The sequence below is a fragment of the Geotrypetes seraphini genome, chromosome 6, assembly GCF_902459505.1.
Source record: "Geotrypetes seraphini chromosome 6, aGeoSer1.1, whole genome shotgun sequence".
In the NCBI taxonomy this organism is placed as follows: domain Eukaryota; kingdom Metazoa; phylum Chordata; class Amphibia; order Gymnophiona; family Dermophiidae; genus Geotrypetes; species Geotrypetes seraphini.
The window spans coordinates 249,229,417-249,249,728 of record NC_047089.1 but is presented as its reverse complement, the minus strand read 5'-3'; the positions used below and the strand labels follow the sequence as shown (position 1 = coordinate 249,249,728).

The 20,312-nt window shown below is 45.0% G+C and overlaps 1 protein-coding gene across 13 annotated transcripts in view; it reads right to left on the bottom strand.

The window, feature by feature from the left end:
* Positions 1-260: 260 nt before the first annotated feature.
* DDX3X (DEAD-box helicase 3 X-linked) overlaps positions 261-20,312 on the bottom strand; it is a 215,681-nt gene continuing 195,629 nt past the window's right edge. For all 13 annotated transcript variants that reach the window (XM_033947566.1, XM_033947571.1, XM_033947577.1 and 10 more), the window contains 3 exons: positions 14,058-14,211; positions 3,017-3,189; positions 261-2,784 (listed from right to left, as the gene is read on the bottom strand). In XM_033947566.1, coding sequence (XP_033803457.1) covers positions 2,708-2,784; positions 3,017-3,189; positions 14,058-14,211 — 404 coding nt within the window. In that variant the 3' untranslated portion in view covers positions 261-2,707. The remainder of the gene's footprint in view (positions 2,785-3,016; positions 3,190-14,057; positions 14,212-20,312) is intronic.

The following is a 20,312-nucleotide window of genomic DNA, read 5'->3' as shown; positions in this document are numbered from 1 at the left end:
AAGCAAGTTTAAAAAAAAAATCAAAGTCAAGACAATTCAGAAGAGAGAATTTTATTGCATCCAATGTTCCTGAACATTCTGGTACACTGGGTGCACTAAATGTAATCTGAAAATGTACACAGGTTTGACTGCAATAAGGATCCAGGCATGTTGACCAGCTGTGACTGTACCTCCTGGCCTACAGCAAGCTGAATGTTGGAGAACAGCTAATGCACGATAACACATACAAAAAGGGCATGTGAAAATAAAAGTCCAAGAAATGTTTTACTAAATAAAAATTTTAATCTGGCTAACTTAATTGTGCCAAGATTCCATATTACTGCAGCAATGAGAAACTAAAGACAGAATGCATTCTAACTTTTTATTTTCATAAAATCAGAGCAATGCACTGCACATGCAGTGCTGGCATCTAACTAGTACAAGAAGCAATTCTAACCCTACAGTGACTTCAAGTTCAGTCTCTACATTTAGCAAGTTTCAATCCATGTTGCATATGATTAGAAACCTTATTTCTGAATTGAAAGTATTGCCAATAAAACTTGCTAAAATGCTCCAGCTGAATACTTAAGTCACTGATTATACAAATACAAAGATAACCACATGTTTGAAGATTGCAATGTGCCAGACATTCCATGAAAATAAAAAACACAACTAAACAAAACTCACACAACAAACATCGAAGAATCTGGACACTTCACATCAGTGGTAAGAAGTGTATCATTAATATCTTAAGACAAGTATCAAAACCTTGGCATGTTTCATTTTAAATTGCCAATTTTCTCTTAAATTACACCAGAAAGTTATGGCTACACTGCCAATACCGGGTCTGCTTAATTTGACTTAAGAGTTTCATAGGACTTAACATTAAAAGCTCACACTACCCCGAAATATATAATTTCACGCATACGGTGACATTCAACATTCAAGTGCCAGTGTTTTTGTACTGTCTTTTGGTCAAGTTCTTTAAACTTTCAAAGAATCATTTTTAGGCTTACAAAAATAAATATTTGTCAAAATGTTCAATAAATATTACACAAAACTAGCAGCAAAAAGTATCTAGAAATCTGTTGTGTGCAAATAGTTTCCTTCCCATGGTCCCAAATGAAACTTGAGTTCTAGCCCCTCCTCAAACAAGCTGCGTTCAATCTCCAAGAGACAAGATTGGAAGTTAAGGACACGCACACAAGACATATAAAATTCTCTGAATGTGCAATAAAAAGAAGTATTTTGTAAAAAGTTATGGGCAAAAATGTACAAGGGCCTAACCTAGACTATTTGAAATAGCACCATAACAAAATGACCTTAATACTGTCAAGTGCATCTATGTAAAAGGTTGGAGAACAAGGCACAATACACTTGAAAATCTATTGCACTTTAGAGTTAACATTTTCCTATGCCACAAATTAAGTTTTGATCACAACCACAAAGTCGGTTAAATTCCCTGTGGCAGAGGCATTTTACTGGTGGACAATACTCATCTTTGGCCAGATTTAGTACAAACCAATACTATGGAAACCTATGCAACTAAAACTGACTTGCTGCACATAGCAGAATCGTTACCTTGTGCAGTTATATACATTTCCAACCTCTGTGATCTCAAAATTTTAAATTTATTCTTCTGGAGCCATTTTACAAAGTCTACAGTAAGCCAAGTATGTTTAACCTTTCAACGCAGCTTGAACGGAGTAATGTGATCTGCAGTAAAATAAAGCCTGCTGCATAATTCTTCCTGTTCATACCCTCTTGACCAAAAAACATCAACACTAGCATGCGTTATTATACCAAGCAGCCAGGTCCAGAAGCAGGACCACCTGCTGCTGCAGTCAGCCATTCTACCATTTCAATTTCATATGACAGGCATTTAAGTCTAAATAGATGAGTTCTTCTAAAAAAACACTATTTCAAGTTATTGGATTCTTAAACTTTCCCTGTAATAGTTTGCCCACATCTGGCTAGCTCCTTAGTTATGATCTGCCTAAACACTGAAGAGAGGAATTGCTGTATTTGCTTACATACATTTTGAAAACAGTGCTTTGAATGTATGCATGTGTCCATACATAATCATGACTGGAATGGCTTATTAAAAGACTCAGGTTTGAAGTACCTATCCAGGATAGAGTGAGCAAATCAGAATTTTGTGCAGTTTGCCACATTAGGAACTATAAAATTCTACTGAAATGCTTCAAAAGATGTTTTATCAAAATGTGGACAGAAATCCCTAATGCAGTTCACTGCTCAAAGATTCCTTATATTTATGTATGGATGAACCAACGATTCCTGTTTTAAGTTGTATCACACCTGTGTGCCAAGGTTTGATTTAGCCCAAGTTTTCAATAAATTTATTCTTCAAAACAATTGATATCTTGAGCATTACTGAGCCAACAGGACATCAAAAAAAAGTTGTCTAAAGTTAAAGGCACAGTACATTAACAAACAAATGATCCTCATTCAAAATTATAAATGCAGTTTGGGGGAGTTAATCCAAAACTACAGCAATGAAGTCTTCAAACACCTTCTGCGTAGGGCTTCTTAATCCTCGTTAGTGCTCTTCTTGTGACCTTGAGCTCCCTTAAAATAAATGGAGTGGAGAATCACAGCTGGTAATGTACTGCAAGTTCTTGAAGCTACACAAGGTATAGTCTGGCTAAGTTACATGTGGTTTCCATATTAGCTTGTTTGATAAGAGTAATTTTTGCTGCAAGCAGCTTCAGTTCCCCCACCAATCAACTTGGGAGTTGTAGTTTCCTCCATATCCATCACTGTTATAGAAGCCTCCATAACCACCTAATGGGAAAGGAAAGGAAACACATGCATTATACCAATAGGGATATTTAGAGCACCTCAGACTTTGAAAGAAATCAAGCTTGCAGCTAATTTTTCAGAACATGCTAGAATTTCAAAGGAAAGAGAATCAAATGTGGTTCTTGAACTTGACAAATTACATTTAGACTATTGGAAAGGTTGCAGATTGTTCTAAGTAATGAGCATGTATCAACAGGAAGAAATGTGGTCTTACCGCCAAATCCTCTGTTGCCTCCATGGCCGCTGCTACGACTTCCTCTGCTACTGTTACTGCTGCCGCTACTACTTCCGAAGCCACTGCCGCCAAAACTGCTGCCACCAAAGCTGCTGCCACCACTACTGCTCTGTCTGTAGTCTCTGGCACCAAACCCACCACTGAAGCGGCTACTACATAAAAACAGCATTTGAAATGGTTCATTTTTAAGAATTAAAAAAAAAAGTCTATTTTTGTTTATATGACAGCAGCATCACTGACAATACAAACATTTGTAGCAAGTCTGAAACATATACAACACTGGTTAGAAATCAGAGCCCTTGAATGGGTTTTTTTGAAAGCTGATTCTTTAGCTAGGACTCCCAAGATTGAATGGTTCCATTTGTACCAGTCCAGAGAGCTGTTGTAAGAACACTTCCAGAGACTGGGATCTTCACTGGTAAGACTTTGCTGAGAAATTGCTTACAAATTTGGGGAAAGGGAATTCTAAAGCTAAATAGATAAGCTCAGGGACTTATTTTATTAAAGTACTCTGCTCACTTAAGGGAGTTTTAGGGATAGTTTGTTCTCCTTAGCTTAAGAAGTGTCAGTGTACATAGGCTAGCATTTCAAGGGGCTATTTTAAATTACTACCGTATCAGTATAAATTACAATTAATAGGCACAGGTAGCGTCAGTTTTAGACTAATTCCCTCCCTCCCCTGACCTATAGGCCTTGAACAAATTAGAAGGCTAAAAAAAGTAATTAGCTAATCTCAATTAGCTAGTAAGGAGAATTTAGGTTCTTACTAGAGAGCTGCATGGGAACGGGGATGACGGGAATCCCGCGGGTTCCCCCTTCGGGTCGCGGGGATCCCCTGGGGACACCCCCTAGGATCGCGGGGTTCCTGCGGGGTTGGATGTACTCACGAGGCTCGTCTTCTCCCTACCTGCCCTGCCGCAGCACACAGCCGATTGGAAGTCTTCCACGATGTCAGCGCTGACGTTGGAGGGAGGGCTTAAGCAAAGGCCTCCCTTCCTCAGACGTCAGCGCTGACATTGGGAAGACTTCCGGTCGGCTGAGTGCTGCAGCAGGGCAGGTAGGGAAAGGCAGTGGCGTACCAAGGCCCGGTCCGACAAACCTCCCAGCTGCTGTAAGAATGTAATTTAGATTTGCGGCTACAGGGCAGGGAGGTTTGTAGTTCCGGGCCTGTTCTGTTGTCGGTCAGGCGGGACGCTGACAGGACATGGGGAAGAGAAGGACACTGACAGGACATGGGGAAGACAGAGGGGGGGAGAAGGACGCTGACAGGACATGGGGAAGACAGAGGGGGGAGAGAAGGACGCTGACAGGACATGGGGAAGATGGTGGGGGGGGAGGACGCTGAGAGGAAATGGGGAAGAGAGAGTGGGGAGAAGATGCTGGCAGGGAAAAAGACAGATGCCAGACTATGGGGGGAGCGGAGGGAAGAAGATGGGTGCCAGACCAATTTGGAAGGGGGGAGAAAGGGAGAGGGACATAACAGAGCAAATGGAAGATGCAGAGAGAAGAGATAGTGGATGGAAGGAATTGAATGAGAACATGAGGAAAGCAAAACCAGGCAACAAAGGTAGGAAAAAAATTATATTTCTTTTTTTTTTTTTGCTTCAGGATAAAGTAATACATTAGTTGTGTTGATAAAAATTTATAAACATTAGAGGCTCTGGTAGAAACCCGTTTACAAAGTATGTATTCTTCCCAATTAATATTTCAAAATTAATAAAGTCTTTTTGCTTATTTGTAAATGGGTTTCTACCAGAGCCTTTAATTCAGTAGCATAATTAAATGAAATAACTATTTCTGAAGTTTATAGGGACCGGCGGGGATTCCTCACGGGGACGGGTGGGATTTCTGTCCCCCGCGCAACTCTTTAGTTCTTACCTGCTAATTTTCTTTCTGTTAGCCTGTAGACTGGTATAGTCCTTACGAATGGGTTATATACCTCACTGCTACCAGCAGATGGAGACTGAGAACTTGTATATCAGATAAGCAGAAACAATAGTCTCCTTGATCTAACGCGCAATAGTAATCTTAGAAGTGCCATCCCCCTTACGAGGACCCGCTAGAAGGACAAAGATGATCTGATTTTCTGATCTCATGGGTCCTCTGCACATAAGAGCGAAGGACCCGACCGACATCCAACTTGCGCAACTGTCTCTGCTCGAAAGAGCCCTCACGGCTACCCAACACCGGGAGGACCACTGCCTGAGTAACATGGAAAGGAGAAACTACCTTTGGCAGAAAGGAAAGAACAGGCCGTAAGACAACTCGCTCCCTAGAAATCTCCAAGAATGGAGCCCTACAAGAGAAAGCCTCAGAAACACGTCTTACAGAAGTAATGGCCACCAAGAACACCGCTTTAAGAGTAAGGTCCTTCAAAGAACAATCGCCCAACAGTTCAAAAAGTGGGCGTACTAGAACCCACAGAACCAGATTCAGATCCCAAGATGGGTCGTACGAGAGCTTGAGTAATTTGGCTGCTCGCAAGAAGCAAATCATATCGGGAATAGTAATCAAACGCTGACTTTTCAACAACCCACGAAAGGCTGACAAGGCCGCAAGCTGAACCCGGAGAAAAGACCAAGTCAGTCCCCTATCAAGGCCATCCTGCAAGAACTCTAAGATGGAAGGCAAGGAAGCATGAAAAGAGACTACTCCATGCACAGCACTCCTCAAATATACACCAAACCCTCACATAAGCCCACAAGTTGGAGAGTTGAGATAACTTTATCTGAATATCCCTTCGTACCTAGGCCAGGGGTAGGCAATTCCAGTCCTCAAGAGTTGGAGCCAGGTCAGGTTTTCAGGATATCCACAATAAATATGCATGAGATAGATTTGCATCTCAAAGAGGCAGTGCATGCAAATCCATCTCATACATATTCATTGTGGTTATCCTGAAAACCTGATCTGGCTCCAGCTCTTGAGGACCGGAATTGCCTACCCGACCTAGGCGATCCCTTTCAAGAGCCAAATCGTAAGACAGAAGGGACCTGGATCGAAAATTGGAATGGGACCACGAATCAGAAGGTCGTCCAAGACAGGCAGACAAGAGGATCCGCCACCAGATGCCTCACCAGATCCACGTACCATGGTTGCCAAGGCCAATCCGGAGCCACAAGGCTCGGATGTCAAACTATGCGGAGAAGAACTCTTCCCACTAATGGCCACGGAGGGAACACATACAACAGCCCCTCAGTTGGCCATGGTTGAACCAGAGCTTCTAGGCCCTCGGCCTGACCGTCTCTGCAATGACTGAAGAAGCGGGGTGTTTTGGCGTTGTATGAGATGTTGTGGCCATCAGGTCCATGAGGGGCTGACCCCAAGACTGCACTATCAACTGAAAGGTCACGGGGCTTAGACACTACTCTCCAGGATCTAGCACGTGACGACTTAGGAAGTCCGCTTGAATATGCTCCACTCCGGCTATGTGGGAGTCTGATATTTCTTGAAGATGAGACTCCGCACAGACCATGAGCAGAGCCACCTCCTTTGCCAAAGTGCTCCTGGTGCCCCTCTGATGATTGACATAGGCCACCACAGCAGCATTGTTCGAAAGAACCCCGACTGACTTGCCCATCAGAAAGGACTAGAAGGCTAACAGCACCAAACGGATGGCCCTGGTCTCCAAGACACTGATTGATCAAGAAGCCTTCTCTGTGGACCAGGTGCCCTGAGCTGAGTAACCTAGATACTGAACTCCCCAACCAAGAAGACTGGCATCTGGGAGCAGCACTGTCCACTGCGGCTGGTCCAGACTCACCCTTGTACAAGATGGGAGATCTGGAGCCACCAACGAAGACTGCACCGAGCCAAACCTGGAAGCAGAACAGGATGATCCAGACTGTGCCTCTGAGGCGCCACCTCCGAAGAAGAGCATACTGAAGAGGACACGTGGGCCTGTGACCACCCCACTACAGTGAGGGTAGTCGCCATCAACCTCAAGATTTGGAGGAAATCCTGCGCCCACCCCACTACAGTGAGGGAAGTTGCCATCAACCTCAAGATTTGGAGGAAATCCTGCGCCCAAGGACACCGGTACACCATAAGCAGGCAAATCTGAGATTGCAATTTGCTTCCCCAAGGAGGTGTCAAACAGCACTCCTAGATACTCCAGGCACTGAGATGGAGACAACTGGCACTTGAAAGGTTGACTACCCATCCCAGCGACTGCAGAAACTCCACCACCCGAGCCGTGATCTGGGTGCTCTCCTGGAATGACTTCGCTCAAATCAACCAATCGTCCAGGTAGGGATGAACCAGAATGCCTTCTTTTCGCAACGCTGCCACAACGATCACCATCACCTTGGTGAACATCCGCAGAGCTGTGGCCAGACCAAAGGGAAGTGCATGCGATTATGGGAGGCCTGAATAGGAATATGCAAGTAGGCCTCCGTCAGATCTAGAAGTCAGAAACTCCCCCAGCTGAACCGCCATCACAGAACGCAGAGATTCCATGCGGAAGGAAGGCACATGAAGAGCCCTGTTGACCCCCTTCAAATCTAAGATGGGCCGAAAGGTCCCTTTTTTCTTTGGCACCACAAAATAAATCGAGTACCAACCTGTGCCCTACTCCTGCAGGGGAACCTGAACCACCACGTGGAGATCCAACAATCTTTGAAGGGTCTGGCGAAAGGCCTGCTGTTTCCACGCCACCTGCGAGGGAGAAGCGAGAAAACAATCTGGCAAGGAACGGGCAAACTCCAGAGCATAGCCGTCCCAAATCACCTCCAGAACCCACTGATCGGAAGTGATCTCTGCCTACTTTGGATAAAAATCTCGCAGACGGGCACCCACCGGAACCAAGACAGGCGCCAGCAAGGAATCATTGGGTAGGGTGGGAGGGGACCCGGAAGGCCCCACGAAAGGACTGCATGCACTGGAAGAACCTGCCTCTAGAGAGCCCAGGAGACTGAAAAGAAGCAGCCCCTCAACCAGGGCGGATGCGGCGGAAAACACGACCATGCGCAGCATCACCTCAAGCCAGTGGCCTAGGCCTATCCTCAGACAACAAGACACTTTAGAATCAGTGAGAGTCTGAACCAACTTGTCCAGGACCTCACCAAACAAGAAAGATCCTTTAAAGGTAAATTTTGTCAACTTAGCTTTGGATGCCAAATCAGCTGACCAAGCGCGCAGCCACAAGGTACGGCAAGCTACCACTGCAAAAGCCAATGACTTGGCAGAAGCTTGCACGAGGTCATACATGGCATCTGAAAGATAAGGAGCACCCAATTCAATCTTTGACACTTCGCACTTTAGCAATTCACAATCCTCAGATTTACTGTCAAGCACCTGCACGGCCCAGCGAAAACACACCCGAGCCACCAGCCTGCCACACATCGCCACCTGGACCGCCAGAGCTGTCACATCAAAACTGTTTAAGGAGGGACTCTAACTTAGGGTCCTTCAAGGCTACATCACCCTCATGGCCGAGACCACCACGTCTCACCACAGGCAAGTTTCAAGTTTATTGGCATTTGATGAATCGCTTATCATAATATCTAAGCGATGTACATAGTAAAAAGCCACCAGACGGTGGTTTAACATACAATTTAGACAGGTTAGACATAAAACAAACAGTTTGTTAATAATATTATTAAAATTGACGAAAAAAAGTCAAAGTAACTTAAATAAAATTAAAAATTGTTAAAATCTAGACAGACATGAATTAGTAGGGAGGAGGGGGAAAGTTACAATGTCGTTTTTTGTTGAAATTTTACATAAAAGGGAAAAAAACAATAAGGAGGGAAGGGATTTAATAAAATTTTGTCAGATTATTATCTGATGTAGGAAATTTTAGTATGTCATTTCATGTATCAAATGCATCTTGAAATAGAAAAGTTTTTTAACATTTTCTTAAATGAAATAAGGTCTCTCTCACTTCTAATAAAATTTGGTAGGGAATTCCACAACGTTGGAGCCATAACGGAGAATATGTCATTCCTTCTTATGCCGATAATTTTCAAAGAAGGGATTGATAATAAATTCGAGGAGGATGATCGTAGAGAGCGTGTAGAATTATATGGAATTACCATTTTAGATATAAATCTTTTTAGATAATCTTTTTAGATTTTAGATAATTTTAGATATAAATTGAGGTTCATTGAAGAGTATTGTTTTATAAACCAAGAATATGATTTTAAAAGTAATTCGGTGAGAAACGGGAAGCCAATGTGATTTGATCAATAATGGGGTGACATGATCGTATTTTCTTGCTTTATGAATTAATTTTATTTCAGTGTTTTGAATTATTTGGAGTCGTCTTTTTTCTTTCTGAGTTATGTTAATTAAGAGGGAGTTACAATAATCAATTTTAGAAATGATTAGAGAATGCACCAGAATATTAATTGATTTGGGTTCTAGAAAGATAGAAATCGAACGAATAAGACGTAGTCTATAAAAGCATGATTTTACTATTTCACTGATATGGCTGTGAAATGATAAATCTACGTCAATTATTACTCCAAGGATTTTCAATTTGGGTACAGATTCTAGAGGGGTATTATCTAGGGTGAATGGTATATTTGGTATTAAGTTTCCTTTCCAAGTGAAAAGCATGGTTTTTGATTTTTGAATGTTCAGAGCTGGTTTATTACAACTTAACCAATTTTTTATTAGTTCTAGTTTGTCATTGATGGCTTTTATTTCTTCATCTTTTTCTGGATTGAAGGGGTGTATAAGTTGGATATCGTCTGCGTAAGAGAATGTTGTAAAACCTAGTGATTGTGAGATAGTAAGAAGAGGAGATAGAAAAATGTTAAATAGAAGAGGTGATAGTATTGATCCTTGTGGTACCCCATAGGTTGAGGAATAGTTTGAAGAATAGACGTCATTGAATTTAACTCGGGAAGTGCTGTCTGATAAGAAAGAAGTTAACCATTTTAGAACTTGGCCTTCAATGCCTAATGATTGCATATGATTTAATAAGAGTTCGTGATCAATTGTATCGAATGCGGCCGATAGATCTAACGAGAAAAGAGCTACGGATTTGTGGTGGTCTAAATAATAGTGGATATTCGTTACGAGACCGATCAATGAGTATTGAGTACTATGATGTTTTCGAAAACCAGTTTGGTTGGGGTGAAGAGCGTTCGAAGATTCAACAAACTCTGAGAGTTGTTCAAAAACTAGTTTTTCGGATAGTTTCATTAGAAAAGGTAGGTTGGAGATGGGGCGATAATTAGATGTGTCCATTTTGACTAGAGTGTCCCTATCCCCCTTCAGGAATGGGATACAGGCAGGCCATGGAGCACGCAAAACGAAAGGGAGCTTCTGGCACCTGCCACTATGCAAGCATAATGTCCTGAATATCCTGATACATAGGAAAAGAGCGGGACGCTGAGCGGATCCCCTTAAGCAAGGGGTCCACCGTACGTGGGGGCTTCGACATGATGTCCTCAAAGTGCAAAACAAAGATGATCTGAAGAATTAGCTCATGAAACTCTTCCCGCTGAAAAATGCACACTACTGACGCATCTTTGCTAGCGGGGGGGGGGGGGGGGGCTTGAACTCCTCAATGGGGAAAACTGACCCCCCCCCCCCCCCCAAGAGGATCCTGGAAATCTCCCCACGGGTCCAGGTCCTCATCAACAACATCTTGTTCCTTTGGGCAAAAAATCCTCATGCCAAGAAACCCTCAGGTGCTTGGATGAGAGAGTAGAGGGGGTAAAACCGCCACTGAGTGGGGCTGCACTGGGGAAGACATCAAGGGCAGGGGAAGACAAACACCCCCCCCCCCCCCGCCAACACATAGGCTTTACAGAGTGTCAACATAATCAAAGGACTCCCTGCTCCAGCAGAGGACCCTGCCATACCTTGCCCCTGTATTTCCAGAACAGAGGGAAGGTCACCTGAGGTAACAGGAATGAAGGAGGCTCCCGCTGAAATTGGAACTGAAACTGCCAAAATCTGAGCTCCTGTGGCCTGTCGCGTCTGAAAAGCCTTGGATTTTCCCGACGCTGAGGCCAAGGAACTGACTGATGCAAAAAGGGAATCCCCAGCAGCTCCGCAACCCAAAGCCAACTTGCGAGGTACATGCGGCGAGATGCCCTGGCCGCCAGCAACCGCTGCCGAGACTCCTCCACCGCACCGACCTGCACAACACTTGTACAGGCCGGCCACGAGTACCTCACATCTGGAGCACAATGAGCATTTTTTCCCCCTTTAAAAGTACTCAGTGCTGAAAAACGCCCTAGCTGTAATAAAAGTGCCGGTTAGATGACAGTTTTAAAGGGAATTGAGCCCTTTAGACTAGCACACCTCAGGATTTTTTTTTCTCTCTCTTATTCAGAAGAGACTATGGCTCTCAAAGCTGGAAGCCTGACCAACCAGGGGGCCAGGGTGCTGGCTGATTCACCTCTACAAAAATGTGAGAAGGTGGAGTAAGGTGGTGGGAGGGACCCAGCACAAGACCCGCCGAGTTTAACATGCCCGAGGTCGGACAGATCCCCAAACAGGACCTGTCCAAGCTCTATCCAGCACAAAAGGGGAACCCAGGAGTCCAAAACAAAATTCCAACAGTACTAAGAGGGGAGCCAAATTAGTCTTTACCACCTGCTAATGGAGACTGAGGAAGACTGGATTGCAAGACGGGAAGCGATCCTGATATACAAGTTTGTTCTCAGTCTCTACCTGCTGGTAGCAGTGAGGTATAACACCCATTCATAAGGACTATGCCAGTCTACCAGGCGATACAGAAAGGGAAATTTAGTGAGTTTAATCCACTGACCAAACGCAAAGCCACAAGGTATGACGAGCGGTCACCGCAAAAGCCATAGACTTGGCGGACATCTGCACCAAGTCATAGAAGGTGTCAGAGGAAAGAGGCTTCCATCTCGATCTTTGCCACCGCCTGATCCACCAAGGACCAGTCATCACGGTCAAGGACATGCTCGGCCCACCGAAAAATGGCCTGAGTTATGAGCTCCCCCACACACACACACACAGCCACCTGGACTCCCAAGGCAGAGATATTAAAATTCTGCTTAAGAATGGTCTCCAACTTACGCTCCTCAGAGTCCTGTAGAGCAAAACCACCTTCCACGTGCACAATATGCCGCTTAGCAATAGCTGACACTACCATGTCCACCACTGGTGTCTTCAAGGTAGCCCTATCCCCTTCCGGGATAGGATAGAAATGAGTCATGGAGCACGTAAACCAAAACGGTGCCTCCGGCGTATTCCACTGTGTCTGGATAACATCCCAAATACCCCGATGCATAGGAAACAAGCAGGACGCAGATCAAATCCCTTTGAGAAGAAAATCCTCCACACATGGGGTCTCAGGTGGCGCATCCTCAAAGCACAACACCAAGGAAACCTGCTGAATCAGAACTGGGAGCTCGTCTCTGAAAAAGACGCCTCACATGACCGACGCCTCCTCACTGGTAGATGGAAAAACCGAATCCCCGGTACCAGTAGCTGTCCCCTCAAGAGGATCCTGGAGGTCTCCCCAAGGGTCCAGGTCCTCACTGAAGTCAACACGCTCCTCACACCACAAGTCTTCGTCCCAAGCAACCTGCGGACGCTTGGATGAGGGAGGAGGCAGTAAAGTAGAGGGGCAGAGCCGCAGGGGGTGTGGAGGAAACCCCCCTCTGAGACCCCCGGGACAAACGCAGAACCCCCAGCCACCTGAAAATAAGTTCTGCATAAGGTAAAACATAAATCTGGTGAAAACCCCCTGGCGGCCCCATGGGACTTCTGCCACAGCAGGAGACCCAGCTAAAACCTGTCCCTGTTTTCCAAGACAGGGGGAAGGTCACCTGAGGCTGCAGAGCAACTGGAGGGCCTTCCCTCCAAAAATGGCGAAGTTGCAGCTGAAAATGACTCCTGTAGCAGCCTGGGAGCCTGAACTGTCCCAGCTGCTAAAGCAGGCATCAGTTGTGGGAGAAGGGTAAGAGAATCCTTTTTACCATCACAGTCGGCAGCTGAGGAAATCCCTCAGTGGGCAGCAGGGGAAGACTGGGCCTCTCCGCTGTCAGCTGCTGACTCGCCAGGCACTTTCGGCGCTAAGCCCTGGCCGCAGGCACCCACTGCCAACGAGGCTCCTCCACTGCTCTGGCCCATGCAGCACTTACACAGGCCAGCCGCGAGTACCTCGCATCTGGAGCAAAATGAGCACTTCCCCTGTGAAGTGCTCATTGCTCCATATGCAACCTAAAGAAAAGTGATGGTTAGTTGAAAAATACAGTAAAATACATTACATTTAAAGGGCAAGGAACCATTCAGATCGGCAATACCTCAGGATTTTTTATTTTTTACATAGAACAGACTCCACTGGCTCTCAAAGCAGTATGCCTTGCTTGAATTAGGGGCAAGGCCTACCTGCTGAGGCACCTCTAAAAAAAAATGCTGGGGAGGTAGAGGAAAGGGGAGAGGGACCCAGCTCAAGACTTGCCGGGTTTGACACCCCTGAGTTCGGATGGACCCCCAAATAGGGCCCACCCAAGCTCAGTATGGCACAAAAACAGGAACTAGGAATCCTGAACAAAATCCAACAGCCCTACAGAAGGGAGATGGGTACAACTCACACACTTGCTGGAGACAGAGAAGACTGAGGTAATTAGGGGGAGTAACCTATTAAGTACCATTCCAAAGTTTTTGTCTCAGTCTCCACTTGCTGGTCATGAGATATAACCCGCTTGTAAGATGCCTATGCTGGTATAGAGAGTTGTTAAAGAAATATGTATTTCTGCAAGTTCCGTAACAGAAATGACCTTGCTAGTAAATATTTAGTGCAAACTTACATCAAACCTAAACTGCATACAAATAGAACAGCAAACACTGTACAAAACTTGAGTTTGAGAGGCTACAAAAAGCACACCAGTTTACCACAGCATCTAAATGGATATTAGTAGTATTTGCAACAGGCTAGCCCTGATAAAGCACAACAAACCTCTAGTTTAACAGGTGTAAAAAGTCAAAAGGACCAAAGTAGCCCATCCTGACCAAATAAATGTGCACATCAGTATATTTTAGTAGTAGCAGTGTGCAATTTTATGAGCAAGATTGAAATACTAACCTCTTTGACCGCCCACGGCTGCTACTTCTGTGGTGGTGTTCATAAGCCGCGCTTTCCAACCAAGTTGGTACCTCCTGTTTAGCTTCTACAAGAAGATCCAATAGGTCCTTTGTGATGTTGACATTCTTGTCATTAAAGAATGATGTAGCAAGGCCTGAAATGGAAAAAAATGATTGTGAACCCACAAAGGACAAGAAAAATACCTCTTGTACGCAATGTAACTTGCCTTGGGAAAATGTGTAAATTAAATACATGATTTCAATACCATGGCTAAGCTGCTTACTTGTAATAGGGACTCTCCAGACAGAATAATGCAGGCAGAACCACAAATGGGTGTATAAGGACAGAGGTTCTTACTCTGATGTACCTCCCTCTGCTCTTTAGTATTTATTACATTTTTAGTCCACTTAAAACTAAGCGGTTTACAAAAATACATACATAGCTATCAAAATATAGCTCTCAGACCACATCCACTCTCCTCCAATCCCCAGAAACCACTCCCAAGAGATTTGTTGAACAAGTCTAATAGGACCCGCCAGAACCTCTCTGAGCTCCGAGTATCCTGGGATAGATCCCTTCCGGTCCCATCGCTTTGTCCACCTTCAATTTTTCAAGTTGCTCATAAACTTTCCTCCGTGAATGGCAAAAAATCTACTCGTGTTACTTTGCCAGACAATCTCGGTCTTCTCCAGGATTTTCTTCCGTGAACACGGAACAGAAGTATTTAGCACGTTTGCTTTTTCCTCATCACTCTTCACATATTGGTTCCTAGCATCTTTTAGTTTAGCAATTCCATTTTTCATCTTCCTCCTTTCACTAATATATCTGTTAAAATTTGTCTTCCTTTTTTAACCATTTGTTCTTCTACCTGCGCTTTGGCCAGACTTATCTCTCTTGGCTTCTTTCAGTTTCACCCTGTAGTCCTTTCTCACTCCTCATCTTGGTTTGTTTTTTTTAATTGAATTTATTAATGTATCCAAACAAGTATTCAGGATATGGGAATTTACACAAAAAATAGAAATATTATTTCTTAATACAACTTAAATCAGTCATAGAAAATCAGAAATCCCATCAAGCCCACATCTTTGAGGAGAAAGAATTATATTACATAACATAAAATTTAGTAATCAATAAGGGATAACACCATTAATTTTATAGAGGCATTTAACTATTTAAACTCCTATTTTCATTGAAATTATCATAACCAAGAAAGGAAAATTCTACCCCAACTTACAAAAAGGGAGAATGTTCAAGAAAATACTCTAATTGAATAGGATCAAAAAATATGTAATCCTTATCCTGAAAAGTTATCAAACACTTACATGGAAATTTCAGAAAAAATGTGGCACCGGATTCCACTACCTTAGATTTCAAAGCTAAAAAAGCTTTTCGTCTAAGTTGGGTTACTCTTGCCACATCTAGAAATATTTGGATTCTAGCCCCACAACACATTGCCTGTTTATCCAATATAATAAAACCCTAAGCACGCATGCGCACTTAGGGTTTTGTGTTCACTGCCACCGTGTTTTCTGATCCCTGGCCAGATTCTATTTTAGAACGCGGCGGCAGGGAACACTCTGGCCACTTCCCTCCTCCTGCCCTCACTCACCAACTCCCCCTGCCTGTGTCCTGGCCACCCCGATTGCCCTCCGTGGCCGTATTTGGCGGCTTGATGAGGTGCGGAGCGGCGCTGGCTGCCGGGAGGAGGGCTTCGAGCCACTGAAGCCACTGCTCCCCAAAGCACAGCAGAGGGTCAGGCGCTGTTTCCTTGAGGATCGCGGCTGGCTGTACCAAACTTCACAGGCCGCACAGCACCTCAGTAGAACTTTTCCTCTGATGTACGCGATCGCGTCAGAGGGAACGTGCTACTGAAGTGCAGAGCGGCTTGCGAGGTTCACAAAAGCTGGCCATGATGCTCACAAGGCTACATGCTGGACCGGGGGAGCAGGTAAAGGGTGCTGCTGACCGGGGGAGCAGGGAAGAGGTGCTGTTGGACCGTGGAGGAGGGGGGGGTTAAAAATGGGTTTGGAGCTGGTGCTGAAAATAGGGGACATGTGAGAGGAGGCGGCTTTACTAGCACCCGTTAATGTAACGGGCTTAAACACTAGTTTATAAAATATAGTTTTTATCAGTACCTTATCACTCTCATTTGTACATGAAACTAAGAGGGTAGACCTGGTTTGTATTGTATCTTGTGAGTCTTCAAGAAATTCCGTCAAATTCATATCAATAGAAGCCAATTGGTCTAGTCTTTGTTCCACTGTAATTTTTTGTTTCTTAGGTATATAATAGAGTGTAGAAATAGGTACTGATTCAGAGTTAATTAACCCCAAAACCTCTCTGAGATACTTACGAAAAAGAATCTCAGGAGAGATCAAACGTGTTTCAGAAAAATTAATCAGTCGCAAGTTTCTTGCCCTTGTAGCATTTTCCTTTATTTCTAGTTTAACATGTATAGAATGTGAATTCTTTATTGCTGACATGGAAGATGTTTGTAGGTTAGAAACTTGCTTCTCTATCTTAATTGTGCGTCCATCCAAAACTTTAATATTAGAATCAACATTCACTAGTTTTCCTACCACCTCCTTTGAAAAATCCTGAGACTGAGTCATGACTAATGTCAACATTTTCTCCATCCTAATATTAATTTGCCACAAGTCTTTTAGAGTCACTTCCTGTTTATTTTCTTCAGAGCCTTCCAGATCCTCAACCATTGGTATGATTTGAGGCATTTTTTCATAGGATACTACATGGGCAGTCTGGGGCGCTGAGGCTTCCTTAGAAGCACTAGTACCAACTTCAGGTGCCAGTTGAACAAGATTTAAAGGAGGGAGAGGAAGAGTTCTTTCAGGAGAGCTAAGTGAGGCTCTTGAAAATTAGTCTGTTTAGTATTAACCTCCATAGATGTCAAATGTTTATCCATTGGGCCTGAAGATACAGGAGTTGAGACTAACTTTTACTTTGTTTCACCGTTAGAAGAAAATTTTTACAATATCATTATACAGACATAAATCAAAGGGGAAACCACTCACTAACCTCGCTCCAACTGGCTTCCAAGGAGCCTGGCGTGCCCCTTAGGCCACGCATCTGTGGCTGCGTGCCACAGAGGCTGCAGCTTTTAAGTCAGATGGCAGGGGCCTCGCTGATGGTATAGGTGCCCCTCTCAGTGCCTGCCTGATTTGCTGCACTATTTGGACCTTTAAAATGCTGAGAAGACAGGGAAGCAGCAGCTAATAGGCATGAAAAGCCCTTCTCTCCAACTGCAGACACCTCAGAAATATGCTCTCTCTCCCCTCGTCTTGGGGGTTTTTATATTTCACGAACACCAACTCTTTCACATTTATTTTCTCTGCCACTAGTTTGGAGAACCATATCGGCTTTCTTTTTCTCTTGTTTTTATTTTCTTCACATAAAGATCCATAGCCATTTTTATCGCTCCTTTCAGCTTAGACCACTGTCTTTCCACTTCTCTTACGTCCTCCCATCCTAACAGCTTTCTTTTCATTAAAGTCTGTACATTTGAAATCTAGGACTTTAAGTATCGTGCGGCCGCTCTCCACTTTAGCCATTATATCAAACCACACCGTTTGATGATCGCTACTTCCCAGGTGAGCACCCACTCAAAAATTAGAGATACTCTCTCCATTTGCGAGGACCAAATCCCATATCGCTTTTCCCCTCGTGGGTTCAGTCACCATTTGTCTGAGCAGAGCCTCTTGAAAGGCATCTGCAATCTCCCTATTTCTTTCCGATTCCGCAGATGGAACATTCCAGTCCGCATCAAGCAGGTTGAAATCTCCCAACAGCAGCACCTCCTTTTTCCTTCCAAACTGAGTCGGAGGTCTGTAGAATACACCCACGTAGATACAAGTTCCACCTTCTCTTTTGAGAGCGATCCATATCACTTCTTCCTCTCCCCAGATCCCTTGCATTTCGGTTGCTTGGACATCGATCTTTACTCCTTCAACTTTGACCATTTCTGTCCTTCCTAAAAAGATTATATCCTGGTATGTTTACATTAGTGCTGCCCGATTCACTTTGGGTGAATCAATTTGAATCAATTTACCCCACCAAAAAACCAGTCTCCCAATTCATTGACTGACCTTCCCCCTTCGCTCCTAAAGCAGGAGCGGCAGCACTGCCTCTTGCTGGCCTGCTGCTCCTGCTTTAGAGGGTGAGTGGGGAGTGTCAGTCAGGAAGTGGCTTCCCTGCTAGTGTCTGGCTTCCCGAAGCAATTTATCGAAATTCAGCAGCCTGCCCTGCAGAAGAAGATTGCTGGCTCTAGTGATCTTCGTAAGCTGCCATACGTCGTCCGAGTTGTCTTATCTCTGCCGCAGTCCCACCCCTTCTTTGATGTCAGAGAAGGGGCGGGACCGCAGCAGAGAGAAGACAACTCGGACGACGTATGGCAGCTTGCAAAGATCGCTAGAGCCAGCGATCTTATGCAGGCTGCTGAATTTAGGTGAACTGAACGTGCAGACCTTCAGGGGGGAGGGAGTCATAGTCCTTCGTAGGGGGGTACAGGCCTTCCAGGGGGAGGGGGTGCAGGCCTTCCAGAGGAAGTGCAAGCTGGTCTTCAGGGGTGGGGTGTAGGCCTTCAGGGGGGGTGGTACATGCCTTCCGGGGGGAGGGGGGGTAGTACGGTATTGGTTGCTGTACCTCAAGAAGGACATGGCGATACTTGAGCGGGTACAGAGAAGAGCGACGAAAATGATTAAGGGTATGGAAAGCTGTTCATAAGCCGATAGGCTGGACAAGCTGGGGCTCTTCTCCCTGGAGAAGTGGAGACTTAGAGGAGACATGATAGAAACTTTCAAGATTATGAAAGGCATAGAGAAGGTAGACAAGGAAAGATTCTTCAGACTGCGGGGAATCACAAGTACAAGGGGGCACTCTGAGAAACTGAAAGGGGACAGGTTTAGAACTAATGCTAGGAGGTTCTTCTTCACTCAGCGGGTAGTGGACAAATAGAACACTCTCCCAGAGGATGTGATCGGGCAGAGTACACTACGGGGATTTAAAGAGGGATTGGATAGATTCCTGAAGGATAGGGGGATTGAGGGGTACAGATAGGGGTAGATAGGGTATAGAAGGAATATAGATAGAAAAATAAGGGGACATAGGGCTAAATCAAGAAAACCTGACAGGTCATGGACCTGATGGGCCGCTGCGGGTGCGGACTGCTAGGCGTGATGGACCTCTGGTCTGACCCAGTGGAGGCAACTTCTTATATTCTTATGCCTTCCAGGGGGGTGCAGGCCTTCAGGGGGGACAGGCTAGTCTTCAAGGATGGGTTGTAGGCCTTCAAGGGGGGACATGCAGGCCTTCAGGGGTGGGGTGTAGGCCTTCAGGGGGTGCAGATGTTCAGGGGAGGGGGCCCTGGTGTAGAAGTACACGGAGGGAGGGAGGGAAGGGGGGGTTCAAAGAGCCGTGCATATGCCGAACTTTGGGGGGAAGAAATAATGGGTTTAAAACAGAGGAGAGGGAGAGATGGTATTCAATGGGATTTAGGAATGAAAGGAACAAAGGGAGAGATGGTGGAACCTGGGATGGTGGGGAAGGAAGAAGCGATGCAGAATGAAAGGGTAGTTGAGACAGTGGATCTGTGGATGGAGACGAAACAAAGGAAAGATGCCAGACCTCTGGGACAGGGAAGGGAAATGGAAGGGGAGGACAGAGATGGAAGATTGATGGTTAGCACAGAGAAGAAGAAAGGAGATCCTGGCAAGCAATTATCAGAAGACTATCAGAAGACAACCAGAGCCTGGGACCCACAAGATTTGAATGACCAGACAACAGTCTTAGGAATAAAAGCGGGACATGAACTGCACCAGCTGAAAAGGGGCGCCAGGGGTCTTCCACTGAGCATGCACAATATCCTGGAGATCCTAATGTATGAGGAAGGAACAGGAAGCCATCCAAATCCCTCTAAGAGGAGGATCCAACACACGAGCCGAGCTCGTGATGCCTCTTTAGAATCACTCTCAAAACGTAATAGAGGACACTTGAAGAATGAGCTCCTGCAGCTCTTCCCAGTGAAAAATGTGCACCACCATGCGGGTGGCTTTGACACCCAGCCTGCACCTCCCCCCCTTGAGTAACCCAGGTTATCATCTGGTGGCAAAATTGTCATCCAGGAAAGCCATGTCTTCTGAGACATGCTGGTGCTTAGGCTGAGGAAAAGCTGGCATCGAAGAGACCCCTTCGATGAAGCCAAGATCACCAGGAATTCAAGGGACCACCAGCCCTGGGCAG